The sequence below is a fragment of the Antedon mediterranea genome, chromosome 6, assembly GCF_964355755.1.
Source record: "Antedon mediterranea chromosome 6, ecAntMedi1.1, whole genome shotgun sequence".
NCBI lineage: Eukaryota > Metazoa > Echinodermata > Crinoidea > Comatulida > Antedonidae > Antedon > Antedon mediterranea.
Window position 1 is genome coordinate 30,881,025 of NC_092675.1, and position 27,744 is coordinate 30,908,768.

Below are 27,744 nucleotides of genomic sequence, written 5' to 3' on the forward strand. Positions count from 1 at the left end.
AAGTACACCAAAACTGTATTTGTATTTTGTTAATGCTTTTGCTAATGAATTTTATATAGTCACCATTAATACATAACATGTACAGTTTAAGTATGCAGAAACTTCTATACAAATTTAATCTCATTTACATTATAATTATTATTGACATAACCATTAGTTTTGTTATAATTTAATATAATAATAATATAAATACGAAAAATAAAGCCACACAAGCACTGTTGTATTTATTATGTTTATTTTAAAATCAAGACAATATATAGAAATAGTTAAAATACAATAATTACAATTTTTACATCTATTTACTACATTTATTATTTATTTTGTTGATTGCGTAGATGTTTACCTACTCATTTATAACTAACTTGTACCTGATAACTTTGTTAATTGGTACTATAAAGATAGGAGGTAGCAAAATTATAACATTTAAATGAAAGATAATCCACAATGTATACTTATTTATTGCCTTTAAATGAACACAAACTGTGTCTAATCAAATTCAACCCCTCTGGCCATCTTCCTCCTGAAAAATAAAATAATAGATGTTGTCTGGGTACCTTCTTAACACTAAGGCGCAGGATTGGTCATAGCAATAAATAGCAAACAAATAACTCCTTAAGCAACATTCTCAACACACTATAATATATCAGTGAATGATATCAATAGATAAGTCTTTTGGAAGCAAGTAAGAGTTGATTAATATTTAATTAAATCATTTTTAATAAAGACCAAGTTATTCTGGCATTGATAGAGGATAATTTGGTTTTTGAAATATGAGAACTTGTTCAGTGGCTCAAAAACAAATACAACATGTTCAACGAGAAAAATGAGTGTGGTGTGGTTGTAAGCAGAGAAATACCCAGACGAGGGTACATATTGACAAGGACAGGAAATTACTTAAATCGGCACAATAAAATAAACATAAAAAGACTAACTTTTTACTATTTGGATTGATGAGGCTTCTTCCGGGATCTTTAGCAGGTTTATTGACAACCAATTGTTTAGTTTCCAAATCAGAAATGTTACTTCCAATTCCATCTTGAAATAAAAACAAAGACAATTTAACTATTACTGTACTAAAAACAATTGACAAAAGTTACTGATTCTGTGTAATACACATGTAAGAAGTTTTTTGTTGGTCTGTCTACTCACTATCAAACTTTATGTGACAAAAAATGTGATGTGCCCATATATGGACATGATGATGTAACATCACTACCATATTGAGTACATCACTACTATATATGGGCACATCACACTTTTTTTGTCAAACTAGTTTGATAGTGTAGACAGAGCTTTAGGAACGCATTGGCATACGTTATGTTGTTATTTTATTTGTTGATAGATAATCACCTTGCAACTTCTTTGAAGTGTTGCCTACATTCTTCAGTCTATCTCGATCTTTTTTTAAATCTTGAGGAGAAAAAACATATACATATAGTTATTGACCATTTTGTTATTGACCATCTAGTTATTGGCCATCTAGTTATTGACCATCTAGTTTCCAAAAAAAAGCGCCCATGTCTGCAGAACAGAAAAGGACTTATGACTTTTTTAACTCAACAACCAAATCCACTTTTCTTGTTTACTTCTTGTGAATGTGAGCATTCATTTGTTTCCCTCAAAATTCCCAATGTATAAGTAGAAATAACTTATATTAACCTTTGACCTCCTGCTCTAGCTTATCCATTCCAGCTGCTAGGTGAAATAAAATTTCTGTCAAATCAGACTTGCGTCTGCTCACAGTGGCTTCAGTTAATTCATAACATAAACATTTTGTTCCACTTCCCACGGTTACCAAGACAACCTCTTCTGATTGCTTTGTTAGTGTTAGTTTGTTTTCATCAAAAGCTGCTTTTAATTGGCTGAAATATTCTTCATTGTTTGCAAATCCCGACTCTTCTCTCTAAATAAAGACAAAATCGGCTTTTAAAAACTTTTGCTCTCAGCAAGATGTTCACAAAAATTTAAAAAATAAGGTTATGTGTTGAGCTATTTTCACAGTCGAGGCAGAGCACACATTACGGTGGTCGCCAGACAAACAGAATTTCTGTCAATAAATAATCAAATTTTAACTTTTATATTTTTATAAAAAAAAACAAAGTATAATTTAGAGACTGTTTTTATACAACTAAGTAATCTGAACACAGAATTTAAAATGTTCATTTTTCTATCTAAATCGTCGCCATGTCCTCCGGGCTGGGAGGGGATGAGAACGATACTTACATGTAAGTTAAGTTCGGATATGTCCAACTGTTGCTGCCATAGGTTAATCCCATTTGTTGCACTAAAAACAATTTTTTTTAAACAATAACATTAAAAAAAAACTTTCTAGGCCTAGGTAGCTAGACCTAATTTAATTAATATCATAATTCAATTATCACAGCCAATAAATGATGACTGACTGCAATAAAATGTGACTAATTAATCTTTGTAAACCGATGTATTATATTTTGTAAAATGTACCTTTTGCCTGAATAAAAAATAATAAATAATGACACATGATTGATATGTTTAGGAAAGCAAAATGGGATACAGAGGCATTATAGAGGGCGCTAGATAATAGTGTTCTAGAATAGTTAGGCCTAGGCCTTGAATTGAAAGCTAGAGGGTGTAGCGGACGGATCGCCTGTCGCCCAAGTACTACTTACTAACTTACTAGGCCTAGCTCTATTCTAGAAGTAGGCACGAAACCTTGTTTTCAACTAGTCTACTGCATTATTTTTTTCTTACTGAAATACCCATTCAAATTGAGTTGATGTGGTAAAACTTAAATATTTTATTCCCTCTGAGATAATCGTTGATCGCAAATTTGATGCATTGTTTGATTCGACAATCTTTGCTAAAGATTCCATGTTTTTGTTTTTAAAAGACCGCCCTCTATAATTGTCATTCATGATTTCAACTTTTTTTTTCACGCTGCTGCTCTAGCCCGCTACGTCACACGAGATGACTCATTCATTAGATGAAATCAAGCAGCAGTATAGTACTACACTTTGACATTTTTGTTAAAATGGAAACTCGACTTTAATTTATAGGTACCACCTGTTGAATCCAAAAAACGGCTGGGAAAAGAGTCTAATGACAAATCCCAAAGCATTTCTGGTATTTATGAGTCCCATGATATTACTATAATTCACTGTCAGATAATCATTGAATTATTATCAAAACAGTCCATTGAAGTTTTTGTTTGTAATAGGATACTTGAAGTATCTAGGCGTGATGAAGTGACCCCCAGACTTGACATTAGCAATAACAATTAGCGAGCAGCGTTTTTTGTAAGAAATATTCTGGTCATAATCGGTTTTTTCGCTCTTTATTTGATTTGATTTATTCAATATCGGCTCATTACAATTACAACAGAAATACATAAAAATACAAAAAGAAAAAAAAAAGCCAGGATTGTCAAAAGCGAACCCAATCACTGTTTAAAGACTTTCAGAAATAAAATATAATATAAATGACGAAAAAAAAATCTAAGACGTTATGAAAAAAAATACAGCAGGGACCAGGTAAAATCAAAAGAAATAGTGTTGGCGAAGACTAGTCTCGAACTCTTGAAACCTGCCAAGGAGAGCAAGCTCACTTAATTCAGAGGGAAGACCATTCCAAAGTTTACAGAATCTAGGAAAGAGTGAAGATTGAAAACAGACAGTTCGAGCAAAGGGTGGCCTGAATAGAAGATCAAATTTGTGACGAGAAATAGGAGAAAAAAATGAAGAAACATCATTTACTGTTAATGGAGGTAATTAAACTTATTTATTAGTTATATTAATTATTAATGTAGTTTATTTTAGAGTTAGAGGTAATTTTCGGAGGGATGGATTTTCCGGGAGAAGTTTTATATTGTGTAGAGGCACATATTTATATTTACTAATTAATATTAAGACACAACTCCGTCTGGAGCCCAGACTAGGTACTTGTGTGCACGTATCTTAGAAATTATATATTATTAAATCCATGCGTTTCTGTTGTTAATTTTATATTTTATACACTAAACAATCACAAAAATATAATTTTGATATTTTTAAAGATATGTTCATGCACTTGGATGTTTTCCAGTCCCACAAGCTTCATTCATTCAATCTTTTATTTTGGAATCTCTGCTCCATAGAAAGTAAAAATTACATATAAATGAAATAAAATAAACAAGACTAATTACTACTACTCATCTCAGGATGGCATTCCACATGGAGAACATTGTTTATAATCGTTGAGACTAAAACATTTTGGGTGGGGGATGAGTTAGGCAATACTTGGCACGTTAATCAATTTAAATGATCATTTTGATGAAACTGTAGTGCCGCTACACAGATGCTTAAGCGGAGCGCGTCGTTCTAAACACCTGGACGCGCTCCGCCGTGCGTATCTTGGAACGTCAAGTACGTTTGGGACACTTGAGAAGTCGACGACGGAAACTAAACCTATATTATTACTACTCACTTATTATTATCATACAAAGACTATTACAATGGTGAGTATTTTACGTTGTAGTCTTTTATCGTAGTTAAGGAACTAAACCAAGAGACTAGCAATCTCTTTATTGGCGACGAGGATTAAAATTAAACGCGATATTTTTCTGGCGAAATATGACGCCGAAAATACGCGAATCTGGACGTGCGTTGTTTATTTATTTACATTCAATGTATCGGCCCTCGCCAATTCATCACCGTCTCGAGGATAAGAACGTGAATGTTTCTTATAAGTTCATGTTCTCTCCGAGAGTTGGGGATGAATAGTAGATTAGGATTTATTATTTTTATTTTTTATATTTAATATTCGACGAATGAACGATTGGCCTATACTAGATGAAACTGTAGTATAAGAATATTATTATTCATGCTCGTGACATGAATTTCATGCTTGTGACATGAATGTTCACGCTCGTGACGTGAATGGGTTTTGTATGTTAACCCGCTGGACTCGTGATTCCAGAACGAAACGACATGGCCCGTGTTTCATGTCCGATTTCGGAAAATATACGATTAGGTTAGGCTAGGAAGTATTAGTTATCATATTAGTGGGCCAGTTGTTTACGTCGTTCCTTCACTGGAAGTCGGCAGTGTTGGAAGAATTTATTTATTTATTTTATTAGTTTATCAGGAACCGCAAAAATGAATAAAAACTTTGCCTTTTTTGAAAAAAAAAAAAAATTTTTTTTTCATTAGAGGGAAGATGGTTGAGAATGTATTTAAGGTATACTGGTCAATTGTATTAGGGTAGGCCTAGGCCTAGATCCTCCGAGTCTTGGGCGATAGTTTTTCGATATTGTTTCAGATCTCATCCAGGTCTTATTCCATTCGAACAAACTGCCGCGCAGTTCTTGGGCATCATACGATTGGCTAGGCTACAGCAACCAATCAGATCATTGCATTTGCATACTCGCTACCTGAGAGGGTCGTGCAGCGCGAGCTGTGCATTATCCAGGGAATGAAAATGCAAGCGATGATGACGCGGTTACGTGCGTACTCTGATTGGTTGAGCAATGAAAGAATTCTATGTACTAATAGTTTCTGATTGGCTATTTTACTTTACGGAAACATCCTATTTTTAGAATACTATTTTTAGGATGTGGATGTGAGTTTTAGTTATACGCACGCCGGTATGCTCAGGCGAATGCTCAGAATTCTATTATTACGCGATTATTTACTGTTGGGTTGTAGTTGTTTTAGGAATCAATGAAGTGGACATTTATTTGAGATTAGAAAGAATTTATTATTAGCTTACATTGTGATATTGTTCTGTGTGTTCTTTCTAAATGTGCCTACTATATTCATTGGTGACTAATTCAATCGAAAGATTCCAACGGTAAATTTAGTTCAGTCACAGTATAACTCGGTAATTCTGAACGAGTATACTAGAAGAAGGGCGAGTTTTATGGTAAACTAGTTCGCTCAATGTAAGAAGACTGAGGGAAATGGTTGGAGGTCGGAACGAGTTCTTGCACGTGATCGGGAGACGTAACATTAGTTGCGGATCTAGATAGCTATATGGCATCAACTACGTGCTTTATTCGGTGTTTGCTTATAACGAAGAAAGCACCGGCTCTGTTAAAAAAAAAAAATAATAATAATGCGCCGACATCGGCGAAAATCATAAAAGGATAGTACTGACGAGGTCTTTGAAGGGTCTGATCTTGAAGTTAATCCTAATAATCAGGTGACTTCAAAGAATGCGTCGATTAGTTTTAACGGGGAGGAGGAGCAGTTATTCCTGACGTTAACTCTGTGTCGAATGTAACCACGGATAGGCGGTTTAATTCCTGTTCCAACTACGGTACTCCTAATGGGGATATCTGAAATCGCGACTCTCATTATCCGGGCGATGACAACATGCGTTTCGATGAACGAACTGGCGGCGAGTCCAATAGGTTTGTGCCTATGGAACGCGGTCGAGTTCCTTGGCGATCAATAAATCGCCAAGGGGACGCAAGAGATTGAGAGCCTGAACGACGGTATCCTAAATCGGGGTAGTAGAATGGGAATGTCGCCACGGGGGTACATCGACGGTAATCGCTATAAACGCTACTCGGACGATGTCGGTCAAGTTCGGACTGATTGTCGAGGTTTCGATTACAATGATCGAGATCGCGGTAATGAGGACAATACGAACGAGTACGTCCGAAGAGAGAGTAATGGCGGAAGTTTCGGACGTGATCCGCGCTGAGTTCATTATGTGAATAAGGACCACTTGCGTGGTTGATACGGTCATAATGAAGAATGGCGAGGTGAGCGTCGGAAAAGACTACCTTTCCGCCCTCAGAGAAACCTGGAATTTTTCGGTCAAAATGACTGGTACATTTTCTGGGATAGATTTGAGGGGTATGCCTGAATTAGTGGATGGAACCTGGCGGAGAAGAAGGAGGCTTTTCACTTAGGTAAGAAGGGGAAAGCAGCCATGTACTACTTACGTTGTACATTCTTCACGGCAGTGACATCACAAATAACTCGATAACTAGCTCTGAAGAGATGTTGGAACTCCTCTGGCGGAAACGATGATCACTATTTTTGTTACAGGCGCCAGAGTTTTCGTCCCAACAATTTGTAATCGAGGGGTAGAAATACTATCTTGTACTAAACTTGTGTTTTGCCTCTTAATGTTTTACAGATGGATAACTGCACTACTTCCGATCGAGTAACGGTGGAGGAGGAATTGTTCCTGCTGCAGGTGGAAGACTTCCCGCCGTTGGGCAAACCAGCTGCGAAACGAAAGTCTCCACCTTCACCTACTGGATTGGAAGAAGATGATGTGGCGATGGAGGTCGGGGACCTAGATCCGCCAGTAGTTGAGGGCAGAGAGACGCCAGAGGTCTTGGCAGGATCGCCGGAGAGGCCAAAGTCCACCTCCATTTTTCGTAAAGAGTTGCTTCCCGCCGCGCCAGCCGTGAAGGTATGGCGAACTCCGGGAAGTAAGGAGTCGGACTTTGCGTGCCGAGACGTCCGTCTCGTTGGTACGGCGACCAGTGCTGTTCCACCTAGTGCTGGGGCGGTACCAAAAGTTAAATCTCAGGGAAAGGCCGACAAACGGTCGAAAGACAACAAAAGACCTCATCCTGAAGGCGGTCAGAGGGAATCGGGTAAGCGGTCACGTCGGGCATTCCTGTGTCCAGTGGCAGGATGTGGCCGGGTGCCCGAAAACCCAAAACAACACCTGACGCACCACATACCGCCATTCATAACGGAAACATCGCCGGAGGTATCGTCGACCACCTCATCTCGGCGCTGGAGTTTCATCCAGGAGTTAGTGAAACTCGTTCCGGAGTGCGGCGGGAGTGTCACCAAGGCGGTAGCACTTTTCAACGCCGAGGGGAGAATCCAGCCTGGATTCTTCTTCACCAAATCTCTAAGGAAGATGATGGAGTCGATGGGCGAGGCGGCGGGGCTCGAGATGCCCGAGTCGAACACTCTATCGCCGTTAGTGTCACCGCTGGGTCTGCTCCACACTCGGTGTCTCCTTTTCCTGGTGGCGAGAGCCACTAGGGATAATAAGGGGGCATTTGTGGAGCTGTGCCAGAGGTATGGTAGGCCTACCTCGGCGGAGCCCAGACGCCGTCGATTTCCTAAGCCAACTGGACCACTACGTCAACGGACCGGACCATCATCACGCCAAGCACGGTGGCAACCGAACGTGGAAAACAACATCCATTCACCCACGCCATTGTTATGCCAGTTAAGGCGGGCCGACAGAGTTGCTCTGCGGTCGGCATTCAATGCCAATCGGGAGGTGGTGGAGCGTTTGGCTCAGCCGGGAAGTGGCCAGCTGAGGGCAGCGGCGGTTAGGATGTTGGAGGGATTCTTGGAAAACCTCCACTTCCACGCCCAGTTTGCCTATGAATAGGTTAAAAAAAAAAAAAAAAAAAAAAAAAAAAAAAAATCCAAGACCAAATTAATGAAAATTTATTTAAATTAATTTTAAAATTAATTCCAATTAGTTCATTTTTTTAAACAAAATTCTTATCGGGTTCTTGGTAGTTTCTTTTTCTGGAATTCTATGTATGTATGTTGTGTTATTGTTGTGTTTAAAAAAAAAAAAAAAAGAAGAAAAATGAAGTGGAAGAAAAGAAAGAAAGAGCAAGTACGTGTGTAGAAGAACAAGAGGGAAGACAAAAGAAATAAAACAAGGAGGAATGTAGTGCCGCTACACAGATGCTTAAGCGGAGCGCGTCGTTCTAAACACCTGGACGCGCTCCGCCGTGCGTATCTTGGAACGTCAAGTACGTTTGGGACACTTGAGAAGTCGACGACGGAAACTAAACCTATATTATTACTACTCACTTATTATTATCATACAAAGACTATTACAATGGTGAGTATTTTACGTTGTAGTCTTTTATCGTAGTTAAGGAACTAAACCAAGAGACTAGCAATCTCTTTAAAACATCATTTTTTTTATTTTACTACCCAACATTGTTGCTAAAATAACAACTTAATATTAAATCGCTCCGGTTTTTGCGTGCACGTACGACGTACGTACAACGTCCCGTGTGTCTGATCGGCAAAAAAATGCTTTTGCCGCCCTCTACGTTTTTACTTGTTGCAATTAATGATGACGACACTTTTTTATGGCGAACAATTAAATCCGATCCCACACCACCACCACCACCACGTAAAGTGCGGAGGAGTTGTTGAAAGGTATTTGAAATCTATCGTGTCTTAAAACATAGTATTTCAATTGTTATATGCTAGGCGGCCTATAGTATTAGCTAGGCTAGGCCCTACTTTAGTGAGAGTGTAGGCTAGCCTAGCCTAGCCTAGTCTAGACCTAACTAGCTAGTGCTAGGGGCTAAGCGGATCTAGGCCTAGCCTAGGCCTAGAGAGCTAATCTAGGCTAGCTAGCTAGGCCTAGGGCCTAGGCTAGGCCTAGGGCCTAGGCTAGGCCTACTAGCTAGTAGGCTAGGCCTACTAGCTAGTAGGCTAGCTACTAGCTAGGCCTATGCCAAGTGCACTGTTTTTAATTCCACCAGTGAGGTATACCTCCCTGATTCCACTGCCTCAAGTTTTATTCAAATGCTAGACCCTAGTAGAGTCTAACTCTAAGGCTTACCTTACAACAGTTCCATGCGTAAATAAATGCCTATCTAGGCCTATACCTAGGCCTAAGGCCTACTGTAGCTCGGTAGATCTATGAATGATACAGAATTTATTTTTAACATAACTTTGATTTTGTTTGTTTGCTTGTTTTTTAGATTTTTTTTATTACTGATAATTAATGATGTTGAATTTTATGGGTATTTCAAAAGAAATCAAATCAATATTAATCATATTAAATTTTCAATTCAAATAATTATAATAACAAATATCCACAATGTAGTACAAAATATTAAAAATAAATCTTATTTCATCACCTCAATACATTTCAATACAAATAGGCTGTATCGATGATGGCGACCTTAGCAAAGTCAGATGAAGAACAAAATATTTTTGTATAATGATACAATGATGAATATCAAGTTGAAAATTAATCGTCTTGCAGCAGCAGAGAATTCACTTTTACTTCATTCTCCTTTTCTTAGCCACAGCTATTAATAGGCAAAGATTATGTGATGAAATGCAACACAACAATAAAATACATAAAGATTAGATAACAATTTGCATTAAAATACTAAAAGATAATATTACTAGTACAACAACCTCTTGCATCCGTTCATCTGATCTCAAATCGTGTGTGTTTGTTTTCAGCATTGTATGTTGGTAACTTTTGTTCGCTTTGCAAGTCGGATCATAATGTCATCTGAGAAGCCGTTGGTAGCATTTGTGCTTGGAGCCCCTGGAGCAGGAAAGGGTACACAATGCTCTAAGATCGTTGAGGTAAGTTTCATTCACACTGAATGTTCTAATTAATATTCTACTATTGTCAAGATAAGATAAGATAACTTTTATTGATCCTCAACAAGGAAATTCATTGCTCGTCATAATAACAAAGAAAACACAATAAAAACAAATATAGCATAAAACCATTCATATAAAAACATCTAAAAAATTACAATATAAAATTATCTTCTTGACTTCCTGTTGTACTGGATGATACCGAAGGGAATAAAGGATTTAGCAAATCGATTTGTTTTCACACTGAGGAGCCTCAATCTACCACTTGGATTAAGTTGGTCTATGATCACTTTGTGGAGAGGATGAGAGGCATCCGACTCAATGCGTTCGAAATCTTTCTGGAGGTGTTCTAGGTGCACATCGGTAAAGGAAGGCAGTTCCAGACCAATCATTTTACCAGCCCGACGAAAGTTTCAAGGCGTCCTTTATTCCCTCCGGTAACATTACCAGCCCAACAGGAGAGGCAATACGTCCAAACACTACATATAACGGATCTATAAAACGAAAGTAACATCAAATCACAGGAGTTAAATTTATATAAAGTTCTCATACAATACATTCTGGGATTTAATTTTTTGCTGATGTAGTCTATATGGTCTCCCCAATTCAGTTTATCATTGAAAACAATTCCTAGATACTTGTACTGGTCAACAATTTCAATTTCTTTACCTTTGATAGTGATTGGTTGAAAATTAAATTTATGTTTAGTCCTAAAATCAATGATCATCTCCTTTGTTTTTGATGCATTTATTTGGAGATAATTATCGTCACAAAATTTTACAAATCTTTGTATTTCGCTACGATAATTTTCATCATTGTTTGAAACTATGAGACCAATAGTACTAGTGTCATCAGCGAATTTAACAACGGGGCAAAGCTCATCATTTAAAGATCTGTAATCGGCCGTATACAAGGAATATAATTTAGGTGCGTTGACAGTACCCTGAGGAACACTGGTGTCAGAGGTTACGATTTCTGACTTAACACCATTAATATTAACAAATTGTTTTCTATCACAAATGAAATTTAAAACTAAACGAACAATCGGACGGGGAAACTCCATATTCAACATTTTGTCTGCTAAGATATGGGGTTGTATGGTATTAAACGCAGACTGAAAATCAAAATACATAATACGTGCCGAGTGGCCTTTCTTTACATTATCTAGATGTGAATACAATTTATGTAATTTAAAATAAATCGCATCACTGGTACTACGGAGTGATCGGTAAGCAAATTGCAACGGGTCTAACACTTTTTCAGCATAAGGTTGCATAATTTTTAAAATAATACGTTCCAATATTTTCATCGCGACAGACGTGAGTGCAACAGGTCTCAAATCATTCATGCTGTTAATCTTAGGTTTCTTAGGTACCGGTATTATGCATGAAAGTTTCCAAATATCCGGGAACGCATGATAAGAAAGACACATATTGAAAATAAATGTAAATATACCATCAAGGTGAGGAGAGCAGACCTTAAGTACTCGTGGTGGGATTCTATCCGGCCCAGCAGCCTTCGATGAATTGAGTTTCATGAATTCGTTATGTACATCAGAAATGCTTATACTAAATTTGGGATCATCTTCAGTCACCCGACACAAGCTAAATAGGGCCTCTCTTTCTTTTTTAAAATCATGAACATTAAAACGGTTATAAAATTCATTTAACTCATTAACATATTGCACAGTAACATTCGGAATCGAGGTGGGTGTATTACCACCGTTTGTGTAACCACTCATAAGTTTAATACCCTGCCAAACTTGTTTCATATTATTAGACCTGAAGTTATGTTCAACTTTTTTCCTATAAATGTTCTTCTGTTTCATTATTTCAGATTTAATCTCTCTAGTCAATATTTTCATACGATTAGAGTCGCCCATCTTAAAGGCTTTACGTTTCTCACACAACAGTAATTTAACGCCTTTCGTGATCCATGGCTTGTTATTAGGGTAGATTTTCACTTTTTTAACTGGAACGCATTTATCAATACAAAAGTTTATGTACGAGCTCACTGCATAAGTAATACTATTCAAATCTTCATCCTCCGTAAAAATATCCCAATCGGTAGATTCAAATTCCGCTATCAGGGCTTCCTCGGCTTCAGGAGACCATTTACGTACATTAATAATTTTTGGTTGGCATGTCTTATTTAACGGGCGATATTTAGGACTGAGTAAAATCAAATTATGATCAGATTTGCCCAAGTTCGGTAGTGGGGTCGAAATATAGGCATCCTTCACACTAGAGTAGCATAAATCAAGAATCGCGTTGTCCCTCGTTTTACATGTAACATGCTGATAATATGTGGCCGTTGTTTTCTTGAGCTTGCATCTGTTGAAATCGCCATTGATAATTACAAGCGCCTCAGGGTGACTACACTCAATACCTTCGATAATTTCTGCGATCTCATTTATAGCAGGCTTTTTAAGCTTTTTGTTAGGTATGTATACCATAACATTGATAACATGCGAGAACTCTCTCGGAAGATAGTAGGGGCGAATACCAACAACCAGCACTTCCGAGTGTGGCGAACATTTATGAAGCTTAAGCGTAGAGTTATTTGGATGACAGTATTTCTCATTAATGTAGAGGCAAAGACCACCACCGCCATCTTTGTTCGCTTCGGCTGTACGATCCCCACGAACAGATTTAAAGCCAACTACTTGAATATGTTGATCGCTGTGCTTATCGCTCAGGTGGGTTTCCGTGAATGCAAGTAAGCTGGCATTCCTAAAATCGCTGAAGTGTTCGACGTTTGCTCTGAGTAAATCGACTTTGTTATTCAAAGATCTAACATTTCCAAATATTAAAGATGGTATAAAAGGCTTACATTTCCTTCGTTGTAGTCGTTTTCTGACCCCACCAGCCTTGCCCCTTTTCCGAGGCCTGCGACGTTGTATCTCAGATGGTAATTCAACGTGTGCCGGTAGCGGTGAGGTCGACCTCTCGCCCATGGAATGCAAATCAGATGACGTGTACGCAATTCCACCGCCCGGCTTACTCAATCCACACAGTAAGAACATCCAATAAATCAGCAAAAAATACAGAAATTTCAAAACTTTCACATACAACATAATGTATAAATCAAATGACTTCTTCCACAATACAATACAGTCCAAATATACGAAAATAACGTCAAAAAATGAGGAACAACAGTGAGACGAGCTGTGTCGCCGTGTTGCACAGCTCCACTAACAAGTCAAGTAATGGTTGGTAGCTTTTAAGTTTTTGTGGTGATATACCTTGTTTTATAATGTTGCTATCATATTTGGGCACATCAAACTTTTTTTGTCAAACTAGTTTGATAGTGTCAGAGCTTTATAATTTTTTTTAACAATGCTTTTTTTAGAATCAACTTAAATGTGTAATTTTGTATGTAGGAGTTTGGTTATGTTCACTTATCAGCAGGTGATTTATTAAGAGCAGAAAGAAACAAGGAAGGATCCGAATATGGCGAGCTAATACAGACACACATTAAGAACGGCTCTATTGTGCCGGTTGCAATTACGATAAGTCTCATCGAAAGGGTATGCTATGCAACTATGTTACATTATTTTGTGTTTGCCTCAGCACTGTGGTGCTAGTATGTTTGCCACGAGGAGAATTCTTTCTTTACCAGCATGTCCGCAAGTGCGCCTATGGTTTTAGAATAAGAATTTTGAATAATGAAAATGATCTTGTTAGGTGTACTACGAACTATCTGTTACGATCTTCAAATGTCTTCACTAAATGGGAGAAAATCATATTTTATTGTGATTTTCCATTTTGTTTGTTGTATATATGGAATTTTTATTCTTAAATAAAATGATCAATAAATATTGGTCTCAAACAGTTTAGAAAACAGGTTTTAGCAGTAGCGTCTGCACACAAAAACCTTAACATTTGTCTTTTAAGCTGGGTGGGAAGTGTTTACTTACAGTGGGAGGCGTCGCCTTGCTCTGCTCCCCATAACTACATCCCTATGCAGAAAGTTTTTCATCATGACATGACGTCAGTAGCAATATTTAAAGTAATAAAGTCCATTATATAACATAATGATTTCTTTACTAGGCCATGAATGAAAGTACTGTTAAAAAGTTTTTAGTGGATGGTTTTCCACGAAATGAAGACAATTTAACCGGTTGGGACCAACAAATGACCGACAAAGTTAATCTCAAATTTGTACTGTTTTTTGAGTGCTCAGAAGAGGTAAATTTATTTTTCTTTTATTTCATTAAAAACATATTTGTACAAGCGAAAAACATATCAGGTATAGATATTGCACATGTTACATATGGTCCTGTTTTTTTAAAGTAATAGATTAAAAAACATTCATAAAAAGACATTAAAACTGACTAATAAAACTGTAAAAATGGCCTTTCTTTTTGCTGTTTATGTTTTAAATGCAAGGTATATATTTTGGTGAAATGCTTGTTGTCAAAAAGTCTTGTGAATAACTGATTTGTAATTTCCAAACTTGACCCTGTCTCCATGTTATTAACAGGAATGTGTAAAAAGGTGTTTAAAAAGAGGCGAGGAAGCCGCTAAACAAGGAACAGCAGCAAGAGCTGACGATAACGAAGAGAGTCTAAAAAAGAGGTAAATCTTGTCTTCATAAACAGTGCTGTTTTTCTATAGTATTAATAGGCCGCAGATAATTTTATGCAGGATTTGGAGGTCGAAAGTTGTTCTTCCTAGACCTAAGTATTCATTAGTTATGTTGCTCCCTATCTGGCAGAGTAATACTGTGTATCTTGCCAACATTTTAATGTAAATAAAAATATTTACTAACAAAGCAATGTGTTCTAAATAATATGAATTAAATGACTACAATTTAATTTTAGGTTTAATACACACATGTCATCAACAATGCCAATTATTGAGCATTATGCCAAACAGAACTTGGTGGAGAAAGTAGAGGCTAATAGACCAGCAGACGAGGTAAGTAAATAACAAAGCAAATGTATCAACTAAACATAAAGATATCAGAAAAAAAAATCATGCATTTGTACCGCAAAATGTGCGTACTATGGCATTCAATATTAATCCCTTTTGTAAAACAGGCTGATATAATTAACTTTTTCTGAGAACTAGGTCGTGTTCGTACGGTGGTTAAAATAAGCGCTTAATTTCACCCATGCCTCGGGTTATAAATTGAGTGTTGTTCGTACTTAAATGCTTAATCGACGAATCACAAACCGGAAATTACGTTTTAAGGTCAGTTGTCTTTACAACCTACGACCCCATTTTCGCACGCTAGTTTCGTGTTGTATATTTTTTACTCGCGATCTTTCTTTACAATAACAATTACTTGCTACCTTTTACACTGCTTATCCTTGCGACAAACCTTATGCCTCTTAACGCCGAAATATGCCTTCTCCTGACGACCATTTATTTTACTTGACGAAGAATTTGAGCCCAATGTTACACGAAACACCACCGACCAGCTAGGCCTACTAAGCGGTCTACACCAACAAGGACAGCACCAGCTGACGATCGCTCTCGAAGCGTGTATGGAAGAGCTTCGTTGGAGAAATGACGGGCCTAGGCAGCGAACGTTTGTCAAAATTTGATACATTGCCTCTATCGGAGATTTATTATCCTCGAAGGCCGAGTATAATTGGATTATCGCTGAAATAACCTGCAAATTTGGTGAACATTTTGCCTCGAATTTTTTGTAGCCTGAGGAAAAAGTTAATTGGGTCACGCGAACGGAAATCGGGAATAAGCTGGTATTTTCAACCCCTACGAACAGGCCCCTAGTCCTTCTAATCATTGTTAATTGACAGACAATATCCTTCAAACTAGTTTTGTTCTTTTAAATGTATAAACCATTTCCATACGAAATTCTATCTACTATGAATATACTGAATTATTCATTTCTTAGCTCGGTTACTTTCTATTTCAAAGTCACACTCAACTTTGACCTTTTCCTTTATTTTTGTAGGTGTTTGCCGACGTTAAGAAACTTTTTACTGAGTAAGCAAATTTTAAGGTTTTGTAGATTTTTAGAAACTTGTGATGTAATAAATAGTAATATAATTGGGTATCTTTGACAAGATAAACAGATTATAACATATTGATAAGGATAGTAGAACATATTGATAAGGATAGTAGTGCATATTGATAAGGATAGTAGAACATATTGATAAGGATAGTAGTGCATGTTGTATGCATGTACTTGATGCATCTTGTGGAATACAACATTCAGCATTGACATTTTATTTCCTACTCTAATATTCTGTTTCACTTTTTTTAATAATATAGTATACTAGGATATTCCAAATATCTATTTTATGTTTAACTTTTACTTAATTCCTTGCTTTTTGGTTGACATGGTTGACATATTATAAATTGTATTATTTTAGAATGTAAAACAACTCAATTTTTAACCTACTAAAGCTTAAATAACATAAAAGATGAACTTATATTAAGTACCACCACCGAGTTTTTTGTTTTTTTTTACATTTTTCCTGAAAATTATTTATAGGCCTAATTTTGTAGAGAGAAAAGAATTATCAAAAATAGCATAACTATGACAAAATAATGATTTAGCTGCTAAAGCTGTTGACAAATTCATTTCAAATGGATTTGTGAATATTTGGATAAACCTAATTTAAAATGCAAAAGCAGATATTTACACTGCTATTCTATTTTTAACATATTTATAACAAATGTTCATGCTACAGTATATTAAGGAATAATCAATATCATACATCTGCCATCAGTGTGTAAACTAACTCTACTGAGATATTCATTTAAGTACATGCTATAATATCATTGAGCATATACATTCAACTCAATTGTAAACTAACTCTACTGAGATATTCATTTAAAGACACGCTATAATATCATTGAGCATATACATTCAACTCAATTGTAAACTTTACTCTACTGAGATATTCATTCAGACACTAGACCTACAATTGTTGACGTTTTGTAAAAATACTGCATAGACTGTATACTACTTTAAAAACATTAAGTCAGTTCATCCCTTGTCTTAAATTGATACTTTACTTTAAAAACATTAAGTCAGTTCATCCCTTGTCTTAAATTGATACTTTACTTTAAAAACATTAAGTCAGTTCATCCCTTGTCTTAAATTGATACTTTACTTTAAAAACATTAAGTCAGTTCATCCCTTGTCTTAAATTGATACTTTACTTTAAAAACATTAAGTCAGTTCATCCCTTGTCTTAAATTGATACTTTACTTTAAAAACATTAAGTCAGTTCATCCCTTGTCTTAAATTGATACTTTACTTTAAAAACATTAAGTCAGTTCATCCCTTGTCTTAAATTGATACTTTACTTTAAAAACATTAAGTCAGTTCATCCCTTGTCTTAAATTGATACTTTACTTTAAAAACATTAAGCCAGTTCATCCCTTGTCTTAAATTGATACTTTACTTTAAAAACATTAAGTCAGTTCATCCCTTGTCTTAAATTGATACTTTACTTTAAAAACATTAAGTCAGTTCATCCCTTGTCTTAAATTGATACTTTACTTTAAAAACATTAAGTCAGTTCATCCCTTGTCTTAAATTGATACTTTACTTTAAAAACATTAAGCCAGTTCATCCCTTGTCTTAAATTGATACTTTACTTTAAAAACATTAAGCCAGTTCATCCCTTGTCTTAAATTGATACTTTACTTTAAAAACATTAAGTCAGTTCATCCCTTGTCTTAAATTGATACTTTACTTTAAAAACATTAAGTCAGTTCATCCCTTGTCTTAAATTGATACTTTACTTTAAAAACATTAAGTCAGTTCATCCCTTGTCTTAAATTGATACTTTACTTTAAAAACATTAAGTCAGTTCATCCCTTGTCTTAAATTGATACTTTACTTTAAAAACATTAAGTCAGTTCATCCCTTGTCTTAAATTGATACTTTACTTTAAAAACATTAAGTCAGTTCATCCCTTGTCTTAAATTGATACTTTACTTTAAAAACATTAAGCCAGTTCATCCCTTGTCTTAAATTGATACTTTACTTTAAAAACATTAAGTCAGTTCATCCCTTGTCTTAAATTGATACTTTACTTTAAAAACATTAAGTCAGTTCATCCCTTGTCTTAAATTGATACTTTACATTAAAAACATTAAGTCAGTTCATCCCTTGTCTTAAATTGATACTTTACTTTAAAAACATTAAGCCAGTTCATCCCTTGTCTTAAATTGATACTTTACTTTAAAAACATTAAGTCAGTTCATCCCTTGTCTTAAATTGATACTTTACTTTAAAAACATTAAGTCAGTTCATCCCTTGTCTTAAATTGATACTTTACTTTAAAAACATTAAGTCAGTTCATCCCTTGTCTTAAATTGATACTTTACTTTAAAAACATTAAGCCAGTTCATCCCTTGTCTTAAATTGATACTTTACTTTAAAAACATTAAGCCAGTTCATCCCTTGTCTTAAATTGATACTTTACTTTAAAAACATTAAGTCAGTTCATCCCTTGTCTTAAATTGATACTTTACTTTAAAAACATTAAGTCAGTTCATCCCTTGTCTTAAATTGATACTTTACTTTAAAAACATTAAGTCAGTTCATCCCTTGTCTTAAATTGATACTTTACTTTAAAAACATTAAGCCAGTTCATCCCTTGTCTTAAATTGATACTTTACTTTAAAAACATTAAGTCAGTTCATCCCTTGTCTTAAATTGATACTTTACTTTAAAAACATTAAGCCAGTTCATCCCTTGTCTTAAATTGATACTTTACTTTAAAAACATTAAGCCAGTTCATCTCTTGTCTTAAATTGATACTTTACATTAAAAACATTAAGTCAGTTCATCCCTTGTCTTAAATTGATACTTTACTTTAAAAACATTAAGTCAGTTCATCCCTTGTCTTAAATTGATACTTTACTTTAAAAACATTAAGTCAGTTCATCCCTTGTCTTAAATTGATACTTTACTTTAAAAACATTAAGTCAGTTCATCCCTTGTCTTAAATTGATACTTTACTTTAAAAACATTAAGTCAGTTCATCCCTTGTCTTAAATTGATACTTTACTTTAAAAACATTAAGCCAGTTCATCCCTTGTCTTAAATTGATACTTTTCACATTTTTAACCGTTTAAAGATAAAAACAGTTATTGCAATAGGTCCATATAGTATTTTGTAAATAAAATGAAGTGTGTGACCTTAAATTAGGTCGAAAAACGTAGGTCTAGTGTCTTTAAGTACATGGTATAATATATAGCATGACACTCAACCCAAATAATGTTAAATATTTTATTTTACATCTGAGGTGAAAAATAATAAAAAATACTAACAACTAAAAAAGGTTATTTAAATCATAATACAGTACAGTCAACTAACCAAAAGGTTCCAAATTCATTAATCCATATTTGGATTATCAACATTTCTGAAAACCAGACAGGAGAGCCCAATGGTGAGTTGACTGTATATAAAAACTACTAACTGGGCTAGGTAGTGTAAGGGATATCACATCTGGTGTATATTGCAAATGATCTTATACTAACTGGGCTAGGTAGTGTAAGGGATATCACATCTGCTGTATATTGCAAATGATCTTATACTAACTGGACTAGGTAGTGTAAGGGATATCACATCTGGTGTATATTGCAAATGATTTTATAATCATATTTAAACTCATAGTCCGCATCTGGCTTTGTCTCTATTAGCTTATATTTTTTGTTATGCATTCAAATGGTAAAAATTCTTTTTGTACACCATTACATATACTACTATACAGTCTACTCACTCAATACCTATAATTCTGGTGTTCTAAATAATAATTTGGGACCTTTTGGACTTCAGTTTTCTGTTTTTGGGAGAGTTGACTGTACTTAAATAAATGTGTGTTTACATACATAAAAGGTGTATTGTAATTGCAGGTATAATAATAGTCACTATGTGAAATATGTAAATATAACCTGTCATTTGTACCATTGTCAATGTAAAATTAAATCGAATTAATTAATTTTACTGAATTTTGACTTCTTTCTTTTCTTGTTTGTGGTTCTTTCCTGCTATTCATGCATGTAGAAACCTAACACATTTTCATTTTGTCACTTTCACTCTAACTCAGCACAAGAGAGCACATCAAATGAATTTGTCCAAAAAGTATGTTTATCAAAATAAAATACTTTGAACACAGTTTGAAACTTTATAGTACAGGTATGCCTTGTGCTGATTGCAATCTGACCTGCTCATAGTAGTATAAGCTACATACAGTATTTACAATTGTCTTTAAGAGGTTCTTTTAAAAGGTAAGGGACAAATTTGGGCTTCCTAATTTCTGTCATTAAAAAAAATTGGCTGCAAGTTTCATAATACTGACATTTTTTAAACATTTAATTTGACTGCAGACTTAAAAGCTCTGTCTACACTATCAAACTAATTTGATCAAAAAAAGTGTGATGTGTCCAAATATGATAGTGCTATGCCCAAATATGGTAGTGATATAACATCATCATGTCTATAATATGGGCACATCACATTTTTTGTGACATGAAGTTTGATAGTGTAGACAGAATTTAGAAACATATTACTAACCATGGCTGCATATTTGACATTTATCATCTACTACCATACTACCACCGTACTACTACCATACTACCACCGTACTACTACCATCGTACTACTACCATACTACCACCGTACTACCACCATCTAAGAAATTGATTACTACTACTATTACCACTAATTAATACATTGCATAATGATGACACTGACAGTTCATACAAATGTTTTTATTTACAGTCAACCTGCTGAGCCAACATCACCAGCACCTGCTGCTGATATTACACCCTCTAGTGAGCAATCCCCTCAAACCGCCGAGGAACCAGCGACGGAAGAACCAGCGAGAGAAGAATCAGTGACACAAGAACCAGCGACAGAAGAACCAAAGTCAACCTCCTGGTTTTGTCAAATATTGTAATTTCTTAGGACATGTTTTATCTCATTTAAAAAAAAATTATTTTGTTTTGTTTTTCTATAACTTTTAGACAGTTTTTATAGAATAATAGCCACATAATTACATTACAGAGATACAAATTTACCTAAGTTTGTACTCAATTTACTAAAGTTTGTACACTTGATTACTTTTTGGTGGTAGGTGAATTGTGACCAAAAAAATTAAAAAGTTAACTAACTTTATCTATCATTAAAATAATGAATATAAATTTAAATAATATTTATTTTACCTTGAGATTTAGAGCCAAGTGTTGCTTTTGGGGTTTTTAGAAAAAGTATAGTTAGTTTTAATATATCTTATTTGTTTAAATCAAAAATATACATTGCACACATGCTATTTTGTTTTACAAGGCAAAGTTTAGCATCTGAATCATGTTTGAGTGAAATACAAGCAGTGCCATTAGTAAAGTTTAGCATCTGAATCATGTTTGAGTGAAATACAAGCAGCAGTGCCATTAGTAAAGTTTAGCATCTGAATCATGTTTGAGTGAAATACAAGCAGCAGTGCCATTAGTAAAGTTTAGCATCTGAATCATGTTTGAGTGAAATACAAGCAGCAGTGCCATTAGTTTATTGACTGTATGTATGTCATAGTTTTAAAAAGGAGTATTCCATTCTGTTGACATCTGTTTTTATTTGCTTTTGTTAAATGGAAAATTATGGTAGATTTATAGCTCTATGTTTGACCTACCAAAGCAATTGTTGGAGACGCAAAACGATCATGGTGATAGCAATCCTGAACATAATTCAAAAATTTGTAAAAATGTATTTAATTATATCAAGACTTCGAATAACAGAATAGCAATTTGAATAACTCAAATTTATCTTGGAAGTGAAAAGAAAACTCAAACTATTGTTGTTAAATGTGTACATTTAATGTAACACAGTTTGTAACTATTGTTGTTAAATGTGTACATCCAATGTAACAAAGTTCATGTCAACATAAAAAAAAAAAACCAACATCGACAATAAGAATTGTACTGTGTACATGCTTATTAAAAACATGGCTTGAATATGTTTGTCTTTTTGCAAATTATTTGAAAGGATAGATGTCTTTTCGTTACTGAACTAGTAGATAAACATGTGACGGCTGTAGGTATGTGTTAATGGTGTGGTGACGGTCAGTGGGTGTGTGAAGGCCTCCGTTTAAATGGCACATCAGTATATTAATTTGTCCCATTTTATATCTTTTTACCAGTAGTAAATGTCTAATGTCAATATCCGGTCTCGGTGTATTCCTGTGGTCACCAGCTAGACTTTAATGGTGATGATTTATATTCTGTAAACTCCCACTTCCCTGTAAACTAGTGATGCACTGGTTGTGTATGCTATAGAAAAGGGAGTGCTGTAAAACATGCCTTAACACTTCAATGTTTATTATACTGTAAAAGTTTATGTTTTGTACTTAATAATCATACAGATACAACATAATGCTTACTACATTTTATTATTAACAAATCAATTTTTATTTGACGTTTATACATATAGAAGTATTCCAACGTTTGTAGAAAAATGCCTTGATTTACATTTAAGTTAATATGCTTTGTGTTCATTTGTGAAATCATTCACCTCTTTCTATAAAAGGTACTTTTCTCAATTCCCTTTGCATCCTCTGGTCTAATAGTTGTGAATACATCATCTGTGACATCTTCTGCATATAATGGTCCAGGTTCCTTGGCGTCTTTGGCAATCTTAGCAAGCACTCTCTCCTCGTACTTACTTCCTTTTGCAAGACGTACTTCTCTTCGTAACTAAAGATAAAATAAATTTAATTTATAAATACGTATCAAGGTTTGTAATCAACACAGATAATTCATGAAATTGACAACTCACCAAATTTGGAGACTTGTATGCAGCATTCTCATACAGAACTTGTCCACTAAAACTGCCTGCAAAAATCTTGATGGGGTTAAGAACGAACCTAGGACCAATCTCAACTAAAGAACCATCCTCTTCAACCACCTAACAAACATAAGATGGGAAGGATTGTCAAAGATGAATAAATAAAAGTACAAAAACAAAGATATTTTGTTCTTTGCTTGTCACTCTATCCACATCCCCCTTAAAATATACATAACAGTAACAAATAGAATATATAAATGCACAAGGTAAATATGAAAATACAGTAGCTGAAATATATTGCTTTTAAATACTATACTGAATACAAACCTCCTCCTTTAACAAACAAACTTTGATTTACTAAAATGTGAAATAAATCCTGTATGGTAAGTAGTAGTTACCTGATAATTCCTGAACCACACTCTGTTGTCGGCAATTGAGAAATTAAAAACATGGTCAATAAACGGCTGACTCTTTGGATGACGATGCGGTGTACCAAATGTCTACATTATTCAAATAAATCAATAAAATAAGTTTGGAGACATCCCTTTTTTTCTTTACATTATCTTTCCATGTTACTACATCATAATTGGTGTAAAACATAGAGAAATGAGAAGTTATTCTAACTGTTATTCAAATTGAGGTCAGGTCAAAGATGAATTTTAGAAATTTGACAATAAGAGTTGTTATAATCAGTATGCTTCAAATAATCATAAAACAAAATGTTTACACTTTCCTCTTGATATGCACAAGCAAATACATATAGGGAACTGGACTATGTTCTGAAATGAGTAATACTACATAGGGAACTGGACTATGTTCTGAAATGAGTAATACTACAGAGGGAACTGGACTATGTTCTGAAATGAGTAATACTACAGAGGGAACTGGACTATGTTCTGAAATGAGTAATACTACAGAGGGAACTGGACTATGTTCTGAAATGAGTAATACTACAGAGGGAACTGGACTATGTTCTGAAATGAGTAATACTACAGGGCAGTTTTAACTGTAGGTTATGCGGACAGTTTCTCACCTGTATAAATAGTTCTTTTAAAAGCCTATTATGAGGAGTTTTATCGAAAACAGAGTCGAATGACAAAATAGGACGTGAAGATTTTAAACAATTTCCAGTTAGTTTCAGCTCAAGCATCGTGTGAACTGTGAAGAAATCAAAGATTTAATATTGCTATTAATAAGGTGCAGTTAACATTTCTCAATCAACTGTAACTGAAATGTTATCTGTAGTTGTGCAAATTTCTAATAATATTTATTCTACAGTACAAACAAATTTTCAGTTAATTTTTACAGTTTATTTTTTACATCACTATCTCCAATAAAAGATTCAAATAATATATTTCCAAAAAATGTTTACCATTTTGAACAAGAAACTTGGCAGATGGTCCATGTGGTACATTTGATACCCTACAGAAACAAATATTATATATTATATCAAATGTATTCCTTTGTTATTTATAATGTGTACTGTATAGATCTATAACATTTACAGATGTGGTTAGAATAGGGATGACATCCATGTACTGTATGATTGAATAACAAAAGGAAATGTATTGCTTGTTTACATTAAGATATGACTTATTCTTTCTTATTCTGTACATGCTTGGAATCATTGATTATATTAAACATTTTACTAGAATTGAATACTGCATTACCACATGTACAGGTCTTTTTTCTTCCTCGCTTCAAAATACACACATTTGCTACAATTTTTCATTTCACAAATCTATAAAAAAATATTTCAAAATGAAGAAAAATCAACATAAAGTTTAGAACATATATATTTTTGGTTTGTTTGTTTGCATTGCTCTTATGCAAATACAGTACTTGAATATACATTTGGTAAGAATGGCTAAATAAGTTAATACTAAATATTTATTCAGAAATCAAACACAAACTACAAACACTTTATAAATAAAATAAAGATGACTAAAAAATGTACTTACTTCATTTATACTAAATAGACCCTGTCCTTTAGACATCTTACAATCTGTAAACAAAAATCAATATTAAGTAAACATTTTAATCATTAAAACACAAATCTATTAAAATTGAAGTAGTTAAGTTTATTATTTCTTACCAGGTTTTGAATGTGGCATCAGATTTCGAATATCTTGCATAAGATGTCGATCTCGATATGATACACCACGCGATGCAAAAACCAGTACTCGCTCTTTGTTTGTCCATTTCTCTGACTAAATAATAAATATTTTTAATTGCTAGATTCTAAGGCTAGAATGAATGGTACATTTATAAAATCAAAACTATTAGTATTAAATTAAATAAAACACATTTTTTTATCAGTTTTTTATAAAATATAATTAGTAATAGTATCCAATATTCTTTCATCTTTAAGCCAAATTTACAGTCAGCTAGTCCCTGCCCCCTGGTATCCTAAATTAAATAAAACAATAGTTCCTAGCTAGGCCTCCTAGCCGTCATATTCCTCCCAGGTCTAGCCTGCAGAACAGCAGCCTACTTACTATAAACTAGAAAGTTTAGTTAGGCCTACTAGAAGGCTAGAGGCTAGCCAATATTATCTCTCAATATTGGTGAAAAACACTTACCGATGAAGAAGTAATCTTTGATTCACTTTGTTTTTTGGTTGCTTTAAGACGCTTTATATTCTGTTTCGGATTTGTCTCCTTTTGAAGCTTCCTTTTCGTCATTTTAAAGCCTATTTTTACTCTGACAAAAACAAAGTTCACTTTGCGTTTCCACGTTCGTACACATACACATGGATGTGCGTTCCTATTTCAAGAGGGCGCAATTGCAATTGGGAATAATTCGATAATCGATATCACGAAGAAGCTGCTTTTTTAGAAGATTTTGTTGTTTGAATGAAATAATATCTAATTTCTCTTATTTACATAAATCAAACAAATCTGTATTATATATTAATGTAAGGGTCAAAAACAACTTTTATCGAAATCCGAAATCCTGAGGAATTGGTAAAATAACTGAACGACGGGAACTAATTGACACACCGCCCTCAATTATTGAATATCAATCAATTATTTTTTGTTGTTTAGCATTTGTTTTGGAATGTAATGTTAATGGTCTCTGAAACTCCTGGGACTCTTGAATATGACGGATACAAATGAATGAAGGCGATTATAACGTGCTAGGTCTAGTTGATAAGTTAAATTACAATATAATATTATAATACACTCGTTTATTGATAATTATTCTTGACTACCAACAAGGTATGCTGCTTGTTCTAGCTTAGGCTCTAGGCTAGCCAGGCCCAGGGAAAACAACAGCTGCTGCATCTTTTACTTTTAGTTAGCGGCGCGGACGTGGCAGTTTTCGTGGCAGGAGTACCTTCTGGATTGATTGAGAGTTCAGTAGAGAGGCAGTGCTTTTCAGTCTGTTCAATTTCTTGCTGTTCGTAGTATTTTCTCGTCATGTTTTCACCAAGTAAATCAAGTATAAAGGAAGCAAATGAACACTTTCAGGCCTTGTACAATAGAATCAGTGAACTAGAAAAGACCGTAAAAGACCAAGCAGAAGCAATTATAAAACGAGATGACGAAGAACAACAACGAATGAACGCTGTTACTCAAAAACATCAAGAAGAAGTTACGAAACTAACCACAAATTTAGAAACAGCAGAAAAGAAAATTGAAATATTATCACGAAACCTTCAAGAAAAAAGTGCAGTTACTACAACCTTGCAATATAAATGTCAAATAATAACTGACTTGTGTGCTAGTATCCCTGCTTTTGAATCGTACTTAACAACTCTTAAACAAATTGAAAGCTTAAATTCAGGAGAATGTAATCACATTGGCCATGGTGGAGCAAAGAGAGTTTTACATAACAATATTGATTCCATTGAATTGAACAATGAAGATGTGGAAATGGATGGCCAGACAACTGTGTAAATGATTTGGTGACCATGGGCTTTTGCATCGTTGACCATGGGCTTATTGTAGGGGAAGGGAGAAGGGTATTGATTGTGGGTTTTTACCGATTTCTACTGAATATTTCAGGAGATCATTTGGGATTTTTTTTCTTTGCAATGTTTGAAGGATCATTTTAATTTATTCAAGTACTTAAACTGGATGTATTTAATATTATTTACCTCAAGTTTATATCTATTTATTATTTGTAAGGTATATTTTTGGTGTATATTTAAAACAAAATTAATTATTGACCACTCAAACTAGAAGCCAACAAATCTTTCCATAACCTTGGATGAACACGATTTATTAATTTCTGAGGGAAATTTTAATTCATTTTCTTGCCCGAGTACAGCTTTTTTGTTTATTCATTCAGGTGTATTGCCTGCCTTTATTAACTTTAGGCCAACTAGAGTTTGGGTTTTGATCCTGTGTGTGATTGCCATAACTATTCTTTTCAAACCTACATCCTCCAAAAAATTATTGAAATATCGTACATACCTACAGAGTACACTGCAGGATTAAAGTACATTCCTTGAAATATAAAATATAATTTTAATAAATGAAATAACCTTTTCTTCTCTCTATGATATTGAACTGAAAAAGTGTATATAGGATTTTAATGACGTCACAATCATCATTTTAATTAAAATTAAATTGAAATGTTTCAGTTACAGCATGCTTTATTTATTATGCAATAAAGATAATATTTTAGAAGTTTACAT

At 34.4% G+C, this 27,744-nt stretch overlaps 4 protein-coding genes across 5 annotated transcripts; 2 read left to right on the forward strand and 2 right to left on the reverse strand.

The window, feature by feature from the left end:
- Positions 1 to 63: 63 nt before the first annotated feature.
- Positions 64 to 2,852, reverse strand: LOC140052578 (uncharacterized). Its single transcript, XM_072098187.1, has 6 exons — positions 2,731 to 2,852; positions 2,224 to 2,284; positions 1,660 to 1,903; positions 1,351 to 1,410; positions 933 to 1,035; positions 64 to 520 (listed from the first exon to the last, which is right to left on the reverse strand). The coding sequence occupies exons 1-6, from the start codon at positions 2,850 to 2,852 to the stop codon at positions 487 to 489; spliced, it is 624 nt and encodes a 207-aa protein (XP_071954288.1). The 3' UTR covers positions 64 to 486.
- Positions 2,853 to 4,320: 1,468 nt separating this feature from the next.
- LOC140052711 (UMP-CMP kinase-like) lies at positions 4,321 to 22,611 on the forward strand. Of its 2 annotated transcripts, XM_072098400.1 has the most exons (9): positions 4,321 to 4,471; positions 7,105 to 8,802; positions 10,176 to 10,304; positions 13,705 to 13,851; positions 14,375 to 14,512; positions 14,808 to 14,902; positions 15,148 to 15,244; positions 16,251 to 16,282; positions 21,045 to 22,611. In XM_072098400.1, exons 2-9 carry the CDS (start codon positions 8,800 to 8,802, stop codon positions 21,220 to 21,222), a joined length of 819 nt encoding a protein of 272 aa, XP_071954501.1. In that variant the 5' UTR covers positions 4,321 to 4,471; positions 7,105 to 8,799; the 3' UTR covers positions 21,223 to 22,611. The 2 variants fall into 2 exon arrangements, with proteins under 2 accessions (XP_071954501.1, XP_071954502.1); XM_072098401.1 differs by lacking the exons at positions 4,321 to 4,471; positions 7,105 to 8,802 and adding an exon at positions 8,934 to 9,128 and having other exon boundaries at positions 21,045 to 22,609.
- A 78-nt stretch (positions 22,612 to 22,689) lies between these two features.
- LOC140052710 (ribosome biogenesis protein BRX1 homolog) lies at positions 22,690 to 25,839 on the reverse strand. Its single transcript, XM_072098399.1, has 9 exons — positions 25,682 to 25,839; positions 25,195 to 25,309; positions 25,061 to 25,104; positions 24,770 to 24,840; positions 24,472 to 24,521; positions 24,133 to 24,257; positions 23,498 to 23,599; positions 23,091 to 23,219; positions 22,690 to 23,008 (listed from the first exon to the last, which is right to left on the reverse strand). The coding sequence occupies exons 1-9, from the start codon at positions 25,781 to 25,783 to the stop codon at positions 22,823 to 22,825; spliced, it is 924 nt and encodes a 307-aa protein (XP_071954500.1). The 5' UTR covers positions 25,784 to 25,839; the 3' UTR covers positions 22,690 to 22,822.
- Positions 25,840 to 26,521: 682 nt separating this feature from the next.
- LOC140052579 (vimentin-type intermediate filament-associated coiled-coil protein-like) lies at positions 26,522 to 27,001 on the forward strand. Its single transcript, XM_072098188.1, has one exon. It carries the CDS (start codon positions 26,522 to 26,524, stop codon positions 26,999 to 27,001), a length of 480 nt encoding a protein of 159 aa, XP_071954289.1.
- Positions 27,002 to 27,744: the final 743 nt, after the last annotated feature.

Coding starts and splice junctions, on each gene's coding strand:
- LOC140052711 (XM_072098400.1), top strand. Junction 15,245..16,250: donor CTAATAGACCAGCAGACGAG/GTAAGTAAATAA, acceptor TTATTTTTGTAG/GTGTTTGCCGACGTTAAGAA. Junction 16,283..21,044: donor GTTAAGAAACTTTTTACTGA/GTAAGCAAATTT, acceptor TTTTATTTACAG/TCAACCTGCTGAGCCAACAT.
- LOC140052579 (XM_072098188.1), top strand. CDS start 26,522: ATGTTTTCACCAAGTAAATCAAGTATAAAGGAAGCAAATGAACACTTT.
- LOC140052710 (XM_072098399.1), bottom strand. CDS start 25,783: ATGACGAAAAGGAAGCTTCAAAAGGAGACAAATCCGAAACAGAATATA. Junction 24,841..25,060: donor GTCTATTTAGTATAAATGAA/GTAAGTACATTT, acceptor ATTTTTTTATAG/ATTTGTGAAATGAAAAATTG. Junction 23,220..23,497: donor TGTGGTTCAGGAATTATCAG/GTAACTACTACT, acceptor TATGTTTGTTAG/GTGGTTGAAGAGGATGGTTC.
- LOC140052578 (XM_072098187.1), bottom strand. CDS start 2,852: ATGGAATCTTTAGCAAAGATTGTCGAATCAAACAATGCATCAAATTTG. Junction 2,285..2,730: donor CAATTTGAATGGGTATTTCA/GTAAGAAAAAAA, acceptor AATTGTTTTTAG/TGCAACAAATGGGATTAACC. Junction 1,411..1,659: donor GCTAGAGCAGGAGGTCAAAG/GTTAATATAAGT, acceptor TTTCTCCTCAAG/ATTTAAAAAAAGATCGAGAT.